At 35.6% G+C, this 17,990-nt stretch overlaps 1 protein-coding gene across 1 annotated transcript; it reads left to right on the top strand.

Moving 5' to 3' along the window:
- Window positions 1-899: 899 nt before the first annotated feature.
- Window positions 900-16,825, top strand: RPAP3 (RNA polymerase II associated protein 3). Its single transcript, XM_010160570.1, has 16 exons — window positions 900-1,055; window positions 1,656-1,796; window positions 2,279-2,401; window positions 3,462-3,589; window positions 4,176-4,297; window positions 4,665-4,735; window positions 5,717-5,848; window positions 7,229-7,356; window positions 8,991-9,112; window positions 9,544-9,614; window positions 9,711-9,824; window positions 11,826-12,037; window positions 13,258-13,462; window positions 13,969-14,066; window positions 15,535-15,635; window positions 16,734-16,825. The coding sequence occupies exons 1-16, from the start codon at window positions 903-905 to the stop codon at window positions 16,823-16,825; spliced, it is 2,013 nt and encodes a 670-aa protein (XP_010158872.1). The 5' UTR covers window positions 900-902.
- The last annotated feature ends 1,165 nt before the right edge of the window (window positions 16,826-17,990 follow it).

The raw sequence follows: 17,990 nt of genomic DNA, 5'->3' as shown, positions 1-17,990 counted from the left end.
ACTAGATGATCTTTAAGGGCCCTTCCAACTCACACCATTCTATGATTCTATGACTCTCTCAGCTTTTTCTGCTATGGACTGTATGAATGAATGTGTGTGTTTTTCTGAATTGTAACCAAGAATTTTTTTAAGGTTACTTTGTACTTGTGACTGGATATTTCTGTAATAATAAAATGCTTTTCACTTAAGACGCTAAAGTTAAGGCAGCAAAACTGGTGAAGATTATTAAGTATTAATAATTAATTGGTATTTTAGGGACTTGAGGGTCTACAGATGTGTACAAAGAGTACATTCAAAGAATATTCTGAACTTGCAATTTACTAGACTTCATAATAAAAAAACCTTGTGTGTTTACTCATTTCTGTGCTAAAACTGTGTGTGTATTTAAGCGTACTTACTTGTAGGGGCTGAAAGTGCTTTTGGAAGTTGGTTTGCCAGATGTCTTGTTTCTGTTTAGATACAAGGCAGCATGTATATCTTAATTGGTGTGGTTGTTTGTTGTTTGGGGGTTGTTGTGGTTGTTAGTTAAGACAATGTGTATAAGTTTTCTACATTCTGTTGTCTGGGAAGCACTGCAGAGATTGATCACCTTGTCACAACTTTCAGGATTTTCATTTACTTGTTGGGCACATTACCTTACACTTAGTTAGGAAAGCATAACTTGGTGGTTGCTACGAGGTACTTTGTTTTGTATCCGAATAATGTGGCTTCCCTCCATTTTTTTTCAGATGTAAATTGTGTTTCTTCTTAGTCTCTTGGTATTTAATGTTCCTACTATGCTATTGGGAAGGCTGTGTTGCATTTAAGTCAGACTTCTTCATTTTGAAGTAGCTAGCTTCCTTCAGTACATACGTTCAAGTATTCTTTAGAAAGTGTTTTTCCTTGGAATTTGACAGATCACAATGAGTGCACCAAATAAAGCACTAGAACTCCAGCTGCAAATGAAGCAAAATGCTGAAGAGCTGCAGGATTTTATGCGGGAATTAGAGAGCTGGGAAAAAGATATTAAAGAAGTGGATTCTGAACTAAAGAAACAGAGTGGCGTCCCAGAAGAGGTAAAAATCGCAAGCCCAGTGTCAGTATTGGCTGAGCTATCATAATGTGATAGTGTTTATAATAATTACTTTTTGCTTCAGCAAAATTACATAATTACAAAATTACATACAAAATACCTGATAGAAGGTATGAGCTAACACAGGTGAGTGTTCCTCATCTGAAGTGGACTAAAGATTCCTCTATAAACTGTTCCATCAGAAGAGCTGTGGGGCAGTAGCCTCTGGAGGTGATGGGGACAGTAAATTTATAGTCAGTTCCAGGTAGATCTAGAAGAATATTTCTGTTTGGAGCATCAGTATTAATTATTTACTGCTGATTTTTAATGTATTGATGTTATTCTTCGGTGATACTCTGCAGACAGTTGTCGTCTTAAACTTAGCTTTGTATTATACATGTAATACTTGCTATTATTATGTATTGAAAGATTTATACTTGCTGTTCTCAGTGGTTTTGTAGAGTTCCTGAGAACTGCTTGCTGAATGGATTTCTAAAATAAAACTAGCCAGTAGATATTATATCTAGATATAAGTACTATAAATTCATCAATGCAAGTGCCTTTCACATGTCTGTTTTATAATAAATAACTTATTTCAATTTAGAATTTGCCGCCAATTCGAAACAAGGCTTTTAAGAAAAAGAAGAAAAGCAAAAGTAAAGTCCCTTCAAAGATAACCACTGAGGAAAACAAGAAAAACAAGATCAAGTCTTATGATTATGAAGCATGGGGAAAACTTGATGTGGTGAGTCAGAATATTTGCTTGTTAACTGAGCCTTGTCCCCAGTTGGTCTTAAATAAGATTTTGTTACGTTGCATTAAAGTCCACAAGTCAGTATCTTACTGTCCAGGGTACTGTATGAACATAGAAAGTAGCTGTCTCCCAAGAAGGTTATGCATTTAAAATTTGGAGTATTGAGAAATACTTGAGCTTCCTATTGACTGTGCTCACATCCAGCAGATTGAATTTGACTTTAAGGCAAAAAAATAAGAAGTTTAACGATAGGTCTGTTAAAAGGTCATAATTCTACTAAAATATAAGACTAAACACAAGTGACACTATTAGAGGATAGATTTACCACTTTGTGTGGCATATTCCTTAGTAAAAGAGGACTTAAATAGAGATTTTTAAAAAACCAGAATACTAGTTCTCCTAAAGTCTCACTTGTATTATTTTTCATTGTTAAATTATAATGCAAGTAATAGTTTATTTTAATCTGATTTCAGGATAAAATACTTGAAGAACTTGATAAAGAAGATAGCACTCATGATTCTGTATCTCCAGAATCGGACTCCGATGAAGATGGAATTCGTATAGATACAGAAAAGGCTCTGGCAGAGAAGGAAAAGGTTATAGCATTATGTTTGCTGTTTGCAAAGTAACGTGTTAGATGTAGGAGCATTTGTAGTTTCTTTTAAAAGGTTGTCCACTAAGACCACATTTCTGTTGGAAGAATTGCCCGTTCCAATTTTTTTTTGTCTGTTGTCCTGTAGAAAATTCTCACTGCATTTGTTTTTCTTCTCATCACTGATTGCAGCAAAGCCTGTCATACTCTGCTTAGCTTACACTTATGATGATTAATACATTGGTGCTTTGTTGCTTTGAGAAGCTGAATTGCTGTGTAGAATTGCTGTATGGATCAAACACAAGCTTGGAATGCCTCAAACTAATCCCCAAGAATTTAAAATTAGTCCCTTTGTAAGGCTAATTAATGTGTCTGGGAATGATGGTTGAACTTGTATGTCTTCCTTGCCTTGGTAATGGCAGGTTCGTACCAATTCAGTTTTACCTTATTTTTCAAGTAGAGTACAGCAAGGCCTATCACCTAACAATCCTCACACCATCTGTCAGTCCATACTTTACTTCAGTAGAGTTTCTTAGGTTTGTTTGGGGGGTGTGGCTTTTTTTTTCCTCAGTTTATGCTGAGAAATTAGGATGTCTTTGACCATTATCATTGTGGCTGCAGTGAAGCAGTTGGGGGTACTCGAGATAAAAGTTGTGTCCCAGAGGAGGCAGAAATGAAAATATTCACCTTGGAAAACAAAGATACCAAATCTAGTTACTAAAAACTGAAAAAATCCCTTCAGTAATTTCCTGTGGCAACTTAAGCAGCTATGTTTGTGCTTGTTAAATGTTTATGGAAATAATGTACAGATACTGAAAATCAGTATATAATAAAACCATGTTATTGCAAAAATCATGAGAAATATTTAATATGGGATGCTTACAATATTTAAACTGGGAGACGTTTCACAGGAAAGCAGTAATTTGTTAATGTTATTCTTTTTTAACTTTGAGAAATTTTAAACAAAAATGCCAAAGCATTCTAAAATACAAGCTTTGAATTTTATTAGCAAGGTGTCTGTCAATGTACAGTAATTTGATAAAAAGACTTTTTTCTATTCACAGGGTAATAACTACTTTAAACAAGGGAACTTTGATGAAGCTATAAACTGCTACACTAGAGGGATGCATTCTGATCCATACAATCCAGTATTGCCCACAAACAGAGCATCAGCTTTTTATAGAATGAAAAAGTAAGATTTGTATTCTTAAATCCATAATATTTACTTCTTTGAAATGCTACCTTCAGATTTTTTGTCTGGTTTTAAGTCTTGATTATATTTGTCAATGCTGTTTATACAGTCTATGCAAGACTGCTGTTGCAACTTGCTTTGCAGTTTCAAAACAAAATAGGAATCACCAGGATAAGGAATTTGCTAGTCTCGACTTTTTTTCCCCTTTGCTTTGATGCCAGAAGTTCAACATCTTCTGTATTACAGTGAAGACTTAAAAAAAAAAAAAAAATTTTTACTAATTTACCTTTCAAATTCAGTGAGCTCTATTTCCAAGGCTTTAATTTGTTTTGAGGGAGGAAAGGGTATATGGGAGTTGGGTTTTTTTCTGTTGCAGTAGGGATGTTTGACCTCTTTTCCTTTCCTTTTTTGATGTATCAAAAAGATGTATCAAGAGATGTTTAAATACTTGTTCGATGTTACTTCTGAAGCATGTAAGATTTCCACTTTAGAGAGAACCTCTAAAGCTTCAGAGTAAGCTTAATCACAGAAGTTTTGGGTTTTGTTACCTAGATGTGTCCAAACTAACTCATTTGGTTTTTGATAGGTTTTCTGTTGCGGAATCTGACTGCAATTTAGCACTTGCTTTAGATAAAAATTACACAAAGGCTTATGCCAGAAGAGGGGCTGCTCGCTTTGCTTTGAAAAATTTTCAGGGTGCTAAAGAAGGTGGGTCTTTTTAAAATTCTTTCCTTAAAATATATACAAACAGTTTGTCTGTCTTCTTTGTTAAAGCTTGTGTGATTTGCTTATTTGGTGTAGGACTTTAATTTTCATTTTCTGTAAACAAATTAAATGCTATATGCATATTTTTCTGGCAAAGTAAAATTCAAGCAGCAAGTCCAACTGATTACTGTAGGTATTAGTTCTAGAATAATTCAGCTTTTAAATGTCTTAGAATAATGTGTTCCTTGCAGTATTTCAGGCTTCTTAAGTAACTACAAAGAAGGGTTATCTCAGAAGAATGGTCTTATTTTATAACTGGTTACTAGTCTGTAGTTCCTACCTGAAACATTGTTTTCTCATATTTTGATAGATTATGAGAAAGTGTTACAGCTGGATGCAAACAACTTTGAAGCAAAAAATGAACTGAAGAAAATTGAGCAGGTAATAAGATTAATAGGCCCTAACATAAATTAATACACCCAGTTCAGTTATATCTGTATCAACTTACATTTATCACAAGGTCTGAATTCAACAGAATGTCATGTGCCTTTTCTAGCATTTGAAATTCACTGAGGTCAAAATCTGTAATCGAGTTTCTTCTGTATCTTCATACAGAAGTACCATTCTTCTGTATTCTTCATACTGACACTGGATGTGTACACCAACATCAGTGTGTTGGTGTGCGGTGTTTTAGGGTTTTTTTTTTTGTGGTGGTGGTGGGTGTTTTTTTGGTTTGTTTTTTTAAATCTTCACATGTTTTTTTCCATGTTAATGTTTTTTTCTGTCATGCTTAGTATTTTGGCACAAGGTAGCACTACATATGAGAGAACCGGTGTTTTATCTCTTCTCTAAAGCTGAACTGCTGGCCTGCTTCTAGTCCCAGCAATTGCTGTGGTCTGCCAAACCAGAAAGTAGGTTTAAGCCTAGCAGAATGTAATACTCCCCTGCAAGTCTGATCCCTTTCATGACAGGGAAAGACTGTTGATTATGATGACTATAATGATTAGTAAATATAAGCTCGTCAGTCATTACTGTGTGAATATGCTTATACCTCATCAACTGTAGTTTTGAAAGAGCTTGGAAAACTTATTTTCAGGAGCAAGACCCAGTGTCTCCAGTAATTGAAGGAATAAATGATTTGTGAACTCAAATATATATAGACAGGTGCCATGGGTCATTGTGCTTCAGAAATTACATACCTTTTATTTACCAAGTAATCTGACTCACAGTCCCTCATAAAAATGCATTTTCAAGAATAGTTTAAAATGTTGCCTTCAATTTGCATTCAACCTAAACCACAGACACTTCTCTTAAAATGCTTGGCAGATTTTTGCATCTTAAAAGTTTAGAATTTATCCTAATTTATGTTCTGAAAATATGTAAGTGGGGAAAATGATGAGGAAAAAAATTCCATCCTCACAGGCTTTGTCATCAAAAGAAAGTTCAGAACAGAAAGAGCTGGAAGATGCAGCCAGACCGCAGTTAACAGACGAAGAGAAGCAGCGCATTGAAGACCAGCGGCTCAAGCAGAAGGCTATTGCAGAAAAAGATACAGTAAGTCACAGGTTCTGGTGGAACATCAGACAACTAGCAGAGTGTTGTGTTGTGCTATTAGCTATGCAAATGTGTAAATTTAAACTTGTAAATGCAGTCTCCTTGATAAAACCTTAATTGTTTCCCATTTGGGGCTCTGTAGGGTGGAAAGGGGGACAGGGAGTTCTGTTTGCACTCTCCTGGAGGAAGTATACAAGGTAGCTTTTACAGCCCAAATTGTACGTGATAAATTTGAAATATGTAGTAAGATGAATAAAACTCAAACTGTATTTTACAAAGAACCCATTTTCACAGTATTACATGCATCTTGACCCCTGCCTGGCCAAGTAGAGTTGTGGACTATTGCTGGTGTTTCCAACTCTCTGACTACCTGGTGAAAAGTAGTTATAAAAAGGACTTCAGGGAGTGTAGGCAAAAATGACAATGAAAATGTGTTTCTGGATACCTGTTCTGGACTCACAGTTGACTCACTGATTTCTACCTCTCCCTGCTGTTGCAATTAAGAAATAACATTCTCAGCTAAAACATAATTTTCTTTGTGTTCTTCTACCTAGCTATTTAATTTCTGGCTTTTTATCAAGACTCAGGTTTCCTATACTGGCTGTAAAAGGTAATTAAGTAGGAAAAGAAGGAAAACATACATTAAGTAGGTAAAAGGAACAAAAGTTCGAAGAGGCCAGGGAAAAGAAATTGCAGTCTAGCACAGTGCTTTACTGGCAGCAGAGTTGACTCGCTGTGGGCCTGTTCCTGGCAGCATGGATCCATAAAGTCTGATCTGTGGCCTTTGCTTTTTTGCCAGCGAGTAGAGTGGAAGCAGAGAAGGTAACTTACAGCTTCACAGTAGTACTGAGAAGCAAAAGAGAATTTAATCCCTTGAAAGTGATCAAGTAATGTAGTTTTGGTTTAGGGAGCATTAATTAGAAAATAACAGCAACGTTTGGGCCAAAGTAACATTTAAGGCTAATAGTTTCATGGATGTAGCAGGATAAAAATGGATATGTGCAGTGCAGAAAGTTGTCTTGAAAAGGGAATTGTAAAGGTTCAGCTTGTGTTTTGATTCAGGAGGTACAGGGTGGCTTATACTGCACATCAAGAGTAAAGAAAAATCATAAATTAAACTTGTAAGATTCCACTTAAACTATGCATATAGCAATTTTTTGTAAATTTATTTATTCTTTAAGTACTAGAAAAAATGAAAATAATTGTTGTTGTTTGCCTCTCAGCTTAGATATGAAGAAATATGCCATAGACATCTGCCCTCGTGTGGATGTTCTTTGTGATCCATCTTCCTGATACTGTGACCCTGTCTACTGAAAAAGATAAGAACTCATTGCACTTGTTCTTTCTCAACACTATATTTTTCTAACCTAAATATTACAGGGTAACGGTTATTTCAAAGAAGGAAAGTACGAGGCTGCAATAGAATGTTATACCCGTGGAATAACAGCAGATGGCACCAATGCGCTTCTGCCAGCAAACAGAGCCATGGCCTATCTAAAGATTGAAAGGTAAGTAGGATTGCATGTGCTGTACTCTCTTTCTTGTGAACTAGGCAGGAGAACAACTGAACCTGAGTGAAAATCCACTGGATCACTGTCACTCCTAATTCATTCCGGAATTCAATTTAGAATACATCATACTGAAAACAGTAGGGGAGAGAAAGCACCTCAATATGTGTGTTCTTACAATCCATATCATGGGAAAGAAGTTCTGAGAGAATAAAATACCATCAGTATGAAATTATAGTTTCTGAAGTTTGATTTTATTCTTTCATGTGTGTAAAATTCTAGATATTCACCTTTCTCAGTGGACCTGCAGAAAGCTTTATGCCTTTGTTGACTATAAAGCTACTAAGTGTCGCACTGTAAAAGCTTTATGCCTTTGTTGACTATAAAAACCCGTCAGCTACTAAGTGTCGCACTGTAAGAAGTAGAGGCTTATAACAGCTGACTTCAAAGGGAATGGATAGGAGCTTTTTCTGGAAATTGTCTTTTAAAATACTTTTCTTTAACTCCACTAATGGAGACATGTATGTGTAGTTAGTTTCTTTTTAATTAAGCTTTATTTAGATAATCCAGTAACAGCAGGAAATGCATGCTTTCTAGCAAATGAGGGAAGTTCCATGTTTAAAGTCTGGGTGGAGGTTTTTTTGTATGGTGTGTTAAACCTTTTAAACTGGTAGTATGAGAAGCAGAGAGCTGAGCATTATGTTGGTTGTCCATTCTACCATGACCTGGCTGGGTATCTGTAGAAACAATACATCGATCTTAAATTATGAGATAATAAAATCGGTTGCACAGGTTTTTCTGACACAACATTTGTAATCTAGTACTGAAGCCATAGAGGACACATAATGCGAATAATGTTCCCAGTGAATCAGGGGAAGTGATACTTTAATTGAATGACCGAGTAAGAAAATCGATTCCGTATGATAAATCAGAGTATCGTGGGTCTTTACATTTCAAAGAAGACTCAAAAATAAAATGCAACTGAAGCTGATGGGTAGTCTTATAAACCCCTAAAAAACCCCTGTATCCATGAATGTAATGATAGATTGAAAGAGTAATGAATGAAAATACTTCAGTATGTACATAGTGGAATCATGATCTAATATAACTGGAATGAGGAAATTCGGTCTTACAGTGAAAGAAGGAGTTGAATGCAAGGATATACTGGCTTCCCACTCTGAAATAGTTAAGGACAAGTCACAGAAATTCACATGTAGAGAAATTTCTTTTTCATATATGCTTGCTCCTCCTTTTTCTGTTTATAATGGTATTTCTGTTTCTCAGCCGTACAAAGCTATGGTGCTGACTTTCTTTTTAAAGCTGTTTAATGTTTAAAGTGTGGTCTGTTCTGACAGGCTTTAAGCATTTATTTTCACAGAGGAAGTGAATTTCTGTGATGATAAAAAGAGTCAGCAGTGTGTCATGAGACAACAAAAGTTTTTGTTGAAATTTCAAGGTGCTGAGAAATCGTATTTCATTTGCTTTTGTTTTACACTTTAGTTCAACGGTGCGTATTTATATGTGTACAGGTAATTAAGGTCTGTCTTTACATTTTGTTTCAGGTAGCTCTGTCTTTTCAGTTGAAACTGCCTCTTTTGAAGCTGATTATTAATTTTGTACTATTTTTTGCTGAGGTATGAAGAGGCAGAAAAAGACTGTACACAAGCTCTGCTCTTGGATGCCTCCTATTCTAAAGCCTTTGCCAGAAGAGGAGCTGCCAGAGTTGCTCTTGGAAAGCTAAAAGAAGCTATGCAAGGTATGACTTTGAATTACTTTGTGTCATAGATAAGAGATGAGTATAATGACATCCTGATTTTTTTTTTTGTCTTCTAATAACAATTAAATCAGTTGCTGACTAATTGAGGTTGTCAGTGCAAAAGCTAAGAATGGTGGGGTTTTGTTATGTTTCATTGAATGTGTATAAGACCATTTGTGTTGGTATCTACATGATAGGAAGACAATTTTGTATGAAATTACAACTATTGTTGTTCATGATAAGTAGCAAGAAATAGTTTGAAAAATATGTATAAAACTAGGTCATGGTATATGCATTAGGATGACTTATTTGTCTTTTAATTATTTTAGAGCTCTGAAAGGAAAACAAAACACTTAAGTTACAAAGTACTCCTTGAAAATTTAAATGTCTCTGTTTTCATATGTTTGTTTTTGTTTTTTTTTTTAACTCAGATTTTGAAGCTGTGCTGAAGCTGGAACCTGGAAATAAACAAGCAATAAATGAACTCACTAAAATAAGGAATGTATGTATACTTGTGCTTTTTGGGTTTTTAATTTTAAACATATCAAAACTTTGAGGAGCAATTATCTTTTGAACAACTTGCTTTTTTTTTTTTTAGGAATTAGCTGAGAAAGAACAGTGGACTCAGGAATATCCTGCAGTATTGATAAAAGAAGCAGAAATAAAAAATATCGTGAAACTGATTGATAATCCATTACACCTGAAATCAACTGTAAGTTATTTTGTTTTGTGAGCTGCTTTTGATAATGATAGGAAAACTAGACCTTAAAGTTAAAATTCCCTTCTTACTTATTTGTGTGGAGTAACTCCTGGTAGATACATCTTGCCTGTGTAAAGCCCAAAATTTACAGATTTACTCTTTTGGTATTTTCCAAGAACTAACTTCAGCATTTCCATGTGTGTGTAACAGTAGCTGTGGTGTGAGCATTCAGGCTGCAGTACCACACTTGGGAAACGTGGTGCATGCATATATCTGTGATATGGCATGAGGAGGCAACCCTGCAACCTTCTTCTGGGTCTGTAGCTAACATAGCAGTTCAGAGTAAAAGGGAGGCAGTTGAGTCTCTGTGATGGCAAACTTGAGAAAGCTCTGGGTAAACTTTTCATCTGCTGTTTGCAGTTTCTGTAGCAACTGTAGTGGTAATAAGGCATGTTGCCTACCCACGTCTTATGTTGGTGTCACCCAGGGCTACTGCAAGAACCTTGAGCCTTCATTTTCATCCACAGAAACTGTACAAAAGCTGGGTATTGGTTTTCAAGAAGGAGTATTTTTGGACTATGAATTATCAGTGGGTATAGTCAGATTAATGACTTAATCTGACAAAACAGGATAATACAGAGAGCAATGTCAGCTTTATTTATGTATTAAGCTTTCTATTTTAGTACTTTTAATGTTTATATATTCAGCAGTGAGTTGTGTAGTTGTGCTTATGCTTTGTGTACAATACTGTAGTGTTCTGCCCTTGATGACTGCAAAGTGTTTGTTTATGCCTATTAAATGTGTAATTCAGATGGATAGTTTCAGTAGAAAATGTGTGATTATTTTGATCCTTGGGAGTTGAGGTGAGTATTATGCTGTCTATAATATGCTATCTATAACCAATATTTTTAGGAATCTAAATTACTTTCTTGTGAAGAAGCTAAATACTATAGACGATTATACTCAGTTTTCAGTTTGGCTGCTAAGTTAAGTGGAGATACTAGGTTGATTGTTTTTTCCTTGTTACTCTGTTAAGGTAGAACAAATATAGATAAAGCATCTGTGTTTAGTACTGGACAGGGATTGCAGAGAGAACTGGAATTTTGTTTCCTATCCACCAGGCAATTCCAGTCTTACATTGTCAGAGCTAACCATGCACTGTCTGTCAATACACCAAGAAGACAGGGTTTTAGGGGCATGATTTAAATCAGTTTGCATACTTCTGTGAGGGCTTATGACGACATTGTATTAAGAGTTGGACAGAGAAATCTGCCATTTCTAGAAGTCTAAATTGTTACATTTAATCATGTGTATCTGCGCCTGTATTTCGAGAGCAACATACACTGTGTTCAGTAAATGAAATCGCAAAGTAAACGGTGATGAGTATTTTGTTTTTTTTTTTTCTCACCCCCAGTGGTGCTTCCTTCTAAGATCTGTGAAGGTGGTGCTAGGTGATGGTCAAAAATAATGGTGATCGTCAAGAGATTAAACAAGCTGAAGCATTTTGCTTAGCTTATCCTCTAGTGATGGCATTAACTACCTTATGACCTATGTAACTTGGTCAACCAGCAAGGCTGAGTTACAAATATTTATCATGGCAAAATTTTAATTTGAGGGTATATGTGGCTAGTTACTTGCTTGTTTAGCTAAATTACGAAGCTTGACCACGTCATTAGTGGTCATATGTGGTAGTACTTGCCTGTTCCACCTTAGAAGAGGGAAAAAAACCCTTTTTAAATACTGGGAAAACAGAATGCAGATTCTGAGACCCTCTAGAGTAGGGATGCGTTTGTTTATGAGGGTAAAGCAATAAAATGGTCATATGAGGCTTCATAGAATTTCATTAAGTTTACTTTTTTGCCATCTTTATTGAAAGTGTCTTCTGTGTGCACCACCGCAGATTAACTGGTTGTCACAGGATTATTTGAAATAAAACACAGCTCTTTGTCTGGTGCCTGTGTATGCAGTGATGTTGGGACCACATGCATGACATGAGGTGTGTGTTCTGTTTAGAAGCCTTTGCAAAGAATAGCCATTGAAGAAATTGATGATGACACACCAAGTAGTGATTTGCCCGACACTACTTCTTTGATCAGTAACTGGAGGAATTCAGTGAGTGTTGAAACAACAGAGAATCTGGATCAGGATGATCATTTGACTACAATGGACATTCCAAAAGCAAAGCACTTGAAAATAGAAGAAATCAGTGATACGTCACCATTACAGTAAGCATCAAAATTCTGATCCTCTCTTTAAAATTTCAATGGAGTTGAAATGTAATCTTTTTTTCCCAGTTTTCTACACATGATGAGGTATCGAACATGGTTTGGAGAACTTGAATTAAAAATAAAATATTGAAAGAAACTGTGGTTCTTGCACATCTGCCTCTGATCATGTAGTGGTTGAGAAAAATATCTGTTTAGTGTCAGATGGAAAACTAGGCTTGTTCTTAGATTTCAAATACAAAGAAATTTACAGGATTTTCCTGTATGCCATGCTCTCTACCTTGTGCACTTCACCGTCCCTAGCTGTGATTTTTATTAGTAATGTTTAAGAGTAGATTCTGAGCAGGGTTCAAGCATTCTTTGCACACCAGTTGTGTGAGAGACAAGGAGCGGATGAGAGTGTCATCACTCTTAACTCTTCTGAAGCCAGTAACTTCAGGTTTGCTCAGAGTTCCAAATTTCCACTGTGTTACCTAGACAAATCCAAGTGTTCCTGACTGAAACTAGGCTGAAGTATAGAATCCACTATCCTAAATTTATTTCTGCTCTGTTGGAAATCTACTTTGTCTGCTTAGGAAAGCTCTGTATGCATCGGCATCATCTCATTGTGCTAATAATAAATACTTTTTATGGAGTTCTGGTTGAAGAATTTCCATGAGAAACAACCTCACACACACACATACTCCTTTTCCAGCTCAGTCAAAGAGATTTTTCTGTGAGGTGTTAAGAAAAAAAAAAAGGTGTTTTTCTTAGCCATTTTATAACTTCTGAAAAACAAATGGACTTGACAAAATGACAAATTATAGGACAAGAAATAGCTCCAATGTAATCAGTGTGGAAAACAGTTTGTTCATTTGACATGGTTATTGTTTTGTATCGTGAAGTTGCTGAAAATGTAGTATTTTTTTGTTTGTAGCTGTGTACGGTAGAAATCTGTACCATAAAATGGAGTGTTTTCAAGAAAAACAAAATAGAGAGGCTGAGTCTATTTATGGGTTGTGTTTTTTTGGTTTGTTTGTTTGTTTTTTGAAAAAGTGCATCAAGTGTAAAGCTTTCATAATTTGAAAGGTTTTTTAGATACCTGCTTAAACTAAAAAAATTAAAATACTATCAACATTTTTAAAAACAATGTATTTAAGAAATTGAAATATCTCCAGTTAGGTCTCAGTGTATCTTTTCCTTAAACGTTTTCTTGATTATCTGTTTCAAAATCTCTGCAGGCTTCCTGCTAGTGTGACAGGAATTTCAACAGCATTGCATCCATCTTTCCCTGTGAACAAACAGAGAGAAAAAGAAGTCAAAAGGTCATTTAGATCTGCTTCTCCTATCCCTGCTGTTCCTGCAGTTCCTGTAAATGCTTTCCAGCTTGAGTCTGACTTCAGGAAGTTGAAAGACTGCCCAGAAAATATGTACCTGTACCTGAAGGTATGAGACATAGTATTGATTGACAGTGCTTGGACAGTTTCTTCAACTGATATTGAAGAAGCAGCACAAACCTAGGTGGAAAGTGTAGCTGTCCTTAGTGTGTCTTAACTGTGTACAATAGTCCCTTTCTTTAAAGGCCTTCACATAATACTTAGTACTTTGATCCACACTTGAGTATTTCTCCTTGTGCCTGACTTTTCGCTTACCTCACTTTGATTATGCAGAGACTGTACGCAGTCTCTTCAGACATAGGCCCTGATTCTGTAAACACTTAAGTACATAGCAACCATGTTAAAATCTGTTTTTTCAAGTGAACTCTTCAGGGTAATTAGACACAGCAGCATTCTTACCTTTGTTCAGCATCAAATAGTGCAAGTGATTTTGGTTTTTTCTTTGCATTCATACACTTCAGCATTGTCCAAGACATCCTAAAAACTTTCTAATTCTCTTCACTCAACTGTGGGGTTTTTTCCTAAATAGAACACTTTCTTTTCATTTTCCCAAAGCAAATAGAGCCTTCACTTTATCTGAAACTGTTCCAGAAATCCTTAGACCCAGACTTGTTTAACCAGATACTCAAAATTCTACATGATTTCTACATTGAGTAAGTTTAAGTCCTAATTCTTTTTACATTACTTATTGCTATTCTGGTTTTGGGGTTTTTTTTGGGGGTGGTTGGTGGGTTTTGTTTGTCTGTGGGTTTTTTGGGGTCATCTGTGTTTCGGTTTTGTTCTTCCTATCCCTACCCTTGGGCTTACAAAATTATTTCCAGCATGCAGCATTACATGAGCTTGATGGAATAATTCGAATGATTAAATTGTTCCTTCCTAAGAAATTAAACATATCTTGAAAAATCAAATAGAAAAGAGGTAAGGAAATAAATAGCCTTTACTGTATGTTGTTTAGTGCAGTTCTGCTAAATAGCATCAGAAACTGAATATCAGGCTGCCTGAAATATTTTTTTGTTCATATTACTGTGTGTTCTGTTATCACATAGAATTGTATAATACTAGCTTTTTATATTAACTCCGTAAAGTTGAGAAGTACCAGGAGTTTCATTTTTGTGCAGTGCTCATTGTGATGCATTCTGACTTTTATTTTTAATGACCTCTTAGCATTTTACAGTAGCCTGTAGCAAATGTGTATGGGAGCTAGAAGTTCTGATAAGACAGGACCGGACAGTTGTTTCTGAAATTTCTATCCGTGCTACCGTTTGAGCGTTGAAGTTCATTTTGCCTGTCAGAGGCAGCGTGACGCTTCTCCTGAATTACTCTGCCTGAGAGCACACACTCAGAATATTTTTAGGGTGTTACCTTATTGAGAAAAGCAAATGTAAATGAATGTTAGCATTTCCTTTGTTGTGTTTGGGTGGGTTTTGTTTGTTTGTTTTTAAGTAAATACCAATCGTGGGTGAAATGTAACGTCTTAGGAGATATGGTCCTGCATTCAGTGGTATGACATATAGCGGCTAGGAAGTTGAAATGGTTTGTCGTAGGGTAAAAACATTTCTTCTGGAGGGAGATAGGACAAGTTACAGAAGAAAAATACTATCTGTTGTTAGTGTTTTTACCAAAGACAGTGCCTGTTTACTGTTGACCAAAAGAATGTAAAATGAACACAATTTAGGAATATTCTGTATGGATAAAAATGATGCCAACTGTAATATGGTGTTTTCTGATCAGCTTCCTGTGACCACAGGTGCTACTTCTCACATACCCAGATATGTATGAAAATGGTGAAATTAAGGCAAGGAATAAGCATCAAATCATACAGTAGGAATTCTGTACATGAACAGCAGTCAGTTTGCATCAGTCTGGGTTATTTAGATTTCTTCACTCTTGCTCTGAATCAGAAGTATACTTGCATAAAGGTTTCTGGATGCTGATTTTTTGCTTCATGGGTGGAAGAAAGAACAGGGAAGATGAGAAAGGCAGGGAATATGAGAGACAGAGGGGAGTTCCATTGGTCCTTTAATTTCTTGTTCCTAAAGTCTTTTAATTTCAGTAGCTGCAAGCCACTGAATCTTTCTAATCAACAGTAGTTATTTTTATATTTCTAATAATCTTCTTCAGGAGAGAGGAGCCATCGCTCATCCTTGAAATCCTCCAGAGGCTATCTGAATTAAAAAGATTTGATATGGCAGTAATGTTTATGTCAGGCTCAGAGAAGAAAAGTAAGTAATTCAGTAGTGTCTTTTTAAACTTTATTTGTGATACTGTCGAATCTAGCAAGAAATACGTACAGTTTTTGTGCTATTCTTATTTATTCTGTGCAGTAATGAGTTAAGATTAGTTAGTTGTTTGGCTTTTTTATTGTATTAGAAGTTAATATGAATGTCATGTAATTTTTCTTAGTATTTTGATTCCTTATTAATTATTAAGTTTTGAAAACTACAGCTAAATCCTTCAGTTTTTATCAGTAATATGGCTTCATTTTAGTCTGATAAAGTAAGCTTCACTAGTATTTCAGTTTGTAGCTAGTAATGTTACAAATTCGTATGAAATCTTATATCTGATAAGGAGGGCCATTTCTTGGCAAGCCTGACTTCACTGTTGGCAAAAAGAATGCAAACGTCTCTAAACCACTCAGCCTGTTCGTCTCTGTCCTGTTCTTGAGCCATCACTTAGGTTACTTGCAATTCAGGTTGACATTGGCTTGAGTTCATGGTTTATAAAAGCAGGTTTTGTCTCAAACATTTTCTTTTATTTAGCACACCAGACAGACGATGCAACAGTGAGACGCTTAGAAGCAAAGCATTTCTCTGGGACCAAATATTGTTAGTTTTATTGTCTACAGCCAAGTTTAACTAATAACCGTTGTACTTTTGAAATTTTGATATGTGAATCTCCTTAAAATAAAATTGCTTGTTTGACTTACTGAATTGCAAGTAAGTCAATTCATAAATTCCCTGTATGAATTGCCTTCACGCCTTTAACCTGGTGTAAGCTTTATCTGCCATCTGGCATTAACTTCTATGTTCTGCGTTTAATGGCAAAGTGCCAAGATAGTAAACAAAATAAAAGCTGTCTGTTTATGTTGTCAGGTTTATATACCTGCTTAAGGAAATGTTGTTAGACAGCTGGTGGGCATCAAAACAAAGTGAGAGCTTCCCTTTGCTACTTTTTTTTTCATCCTCTAAGTAGTTCTAAAAATTGACTCATTTCAGTTATATAATCCAACCCTTATTCTCACTGAGGAAAGAGTTGGACTAATTTACCTTAAGAGTGTGAATCACAAAAATAACAGTTTTTGTTGGGATTTTCTTTTACAGTTACACAGGTATTGTTCAATCATGTGAACCGCATGGGATTGAAAGATACTTCTGTTGAAGAATTGGAGAAGAAATACGGGATTTTCTCTTAGCAAGATGACCTATGTGTAAATTTGTGTTTCCACAGTTCTTTCACGTGGAAATCAGCTGAAGAAGCCTCTAAAGACTGGAATTTTGTTGCTTTTGTATAAGTAATTAAACTTTTAAACTTGGTTTAACAAAATGGCAAGTTCCTGAAGAGATAATTACTTAGTTCTGCAGGTACATTTGCTTTCCAGCACCTGAAACAATGTAGTGACATCCTGAACACGAGTTTGGCAGATTGGCATTTGGGCTTGGGACTGTAGATAGAGTTCTTTATTAAAAGGAAGAAAAATATTTATAAATGTGTTTGGCAAGTATCAAATGGTGTATATTACAAATGTGCATGTGTTTTTATTTTAGAAAATAAACTGAATGATGAATTGAAGATAGTAAACTTGTAAGGATTTTTTTTTTTAATTAAGGTCCATAAATCACTCTTTTCTCTAAGGAAACCCCACATCAGAACGTGCATTGTGCAAAGACAACCTGAGGTATGATGGCCAAAAAATTCCATAATTTGTTTACTTGAGTTTACTAAAACTCAGCTTTGGGTATTGACAGCTGAGATATTCCTGTGAACCTCAACTGTAACTGCAAAATAGAAGGAAGCCAAAAACTGTGAAATTAACCTAAAAGTATAAGAAAAACCATTTTTTTGTTGTCTTTGGAGAGTGCCTTTTAAAATAATGTGATAAATTTATCTTTTAGGTTAGTTGTTCCTAACCAGGTGAAACTCTTGAGAAGCCTCAGAAAGCTAAGCAGAATACCTTTCCAGTATGAAGAAGACAAAGGCATGAAATCACCTGAAATAGCAGCCCTTGGGAAGTGTGTTGTAACATTTAACTAGTATCAAAGTAGTGTCTAAAAATTTTCCTGTGTCTGTAGGGTTGACAACCTTCTGTGTCATTCCGTCAGTTTGCTTTCATCCTGATTCAGCCCTTGTGCTTTACTGATGTTCTGTGGCTGTGGGAGCTTGCTGACATTAATGCTGACAGTAACTACTAACGTTTGGTACTTGTGCTCTTTCTCAGAGGAATGATTAAACAGCTATAGCACTTAAAAAGACTTCAAACTTCCAAGATGGATTAACAGGAAAAGGTATGAATGCTGTCTTCTGTGTAGTCAGTATTAAAAAAAACTAAAACACTTGCATCTGTGTAATCTCCTACTTCA

This window comes from Eurypyga helias, unplaced genomic scaffold, assembly GCF_000690775.1.
Source record: "Eurypyga helias isolate BGI_N326 unplaced genomic scaffold, ASM69077v1 scaffold2431, whole genome shotgun sequence".
NCBI classification, from domain to species: domain Eukaryota; kingdom Metazoa; phylum Chordata; class Aves; order Eurypygiformes; family Eurypygidae; genus Eurypyga; species Eurypyga helias.
The sequence above is the reverse complement of the archived record's forward strand: the minus strand, read 5'-3'. Positions and strand labels throughout refer to the sequence as shown.

Coding starts and splice junctions, on each gene's coding strand:
- RPAP3 (XM_010160570.1), top strand. CDS start 903: ATGAGTGCACCAAATAAAGCACTAGAACTCCAGCTGCAAATGAAGCAA. Junction 1,797..2,278: donor CATGGGGAAAACTTGATGTG/GTGAGTCAGAAT, acceptor ATCTGATTTCAG/GATAAAATACTTGAAGAACT. Junction 9,113..9,543: donor GCTAAAAGAAGCTATGCAAG/GTATGACTTTGA, acceptor TTTTTAACTCAG/ATTTTGAAGCTGTGCTGAAG.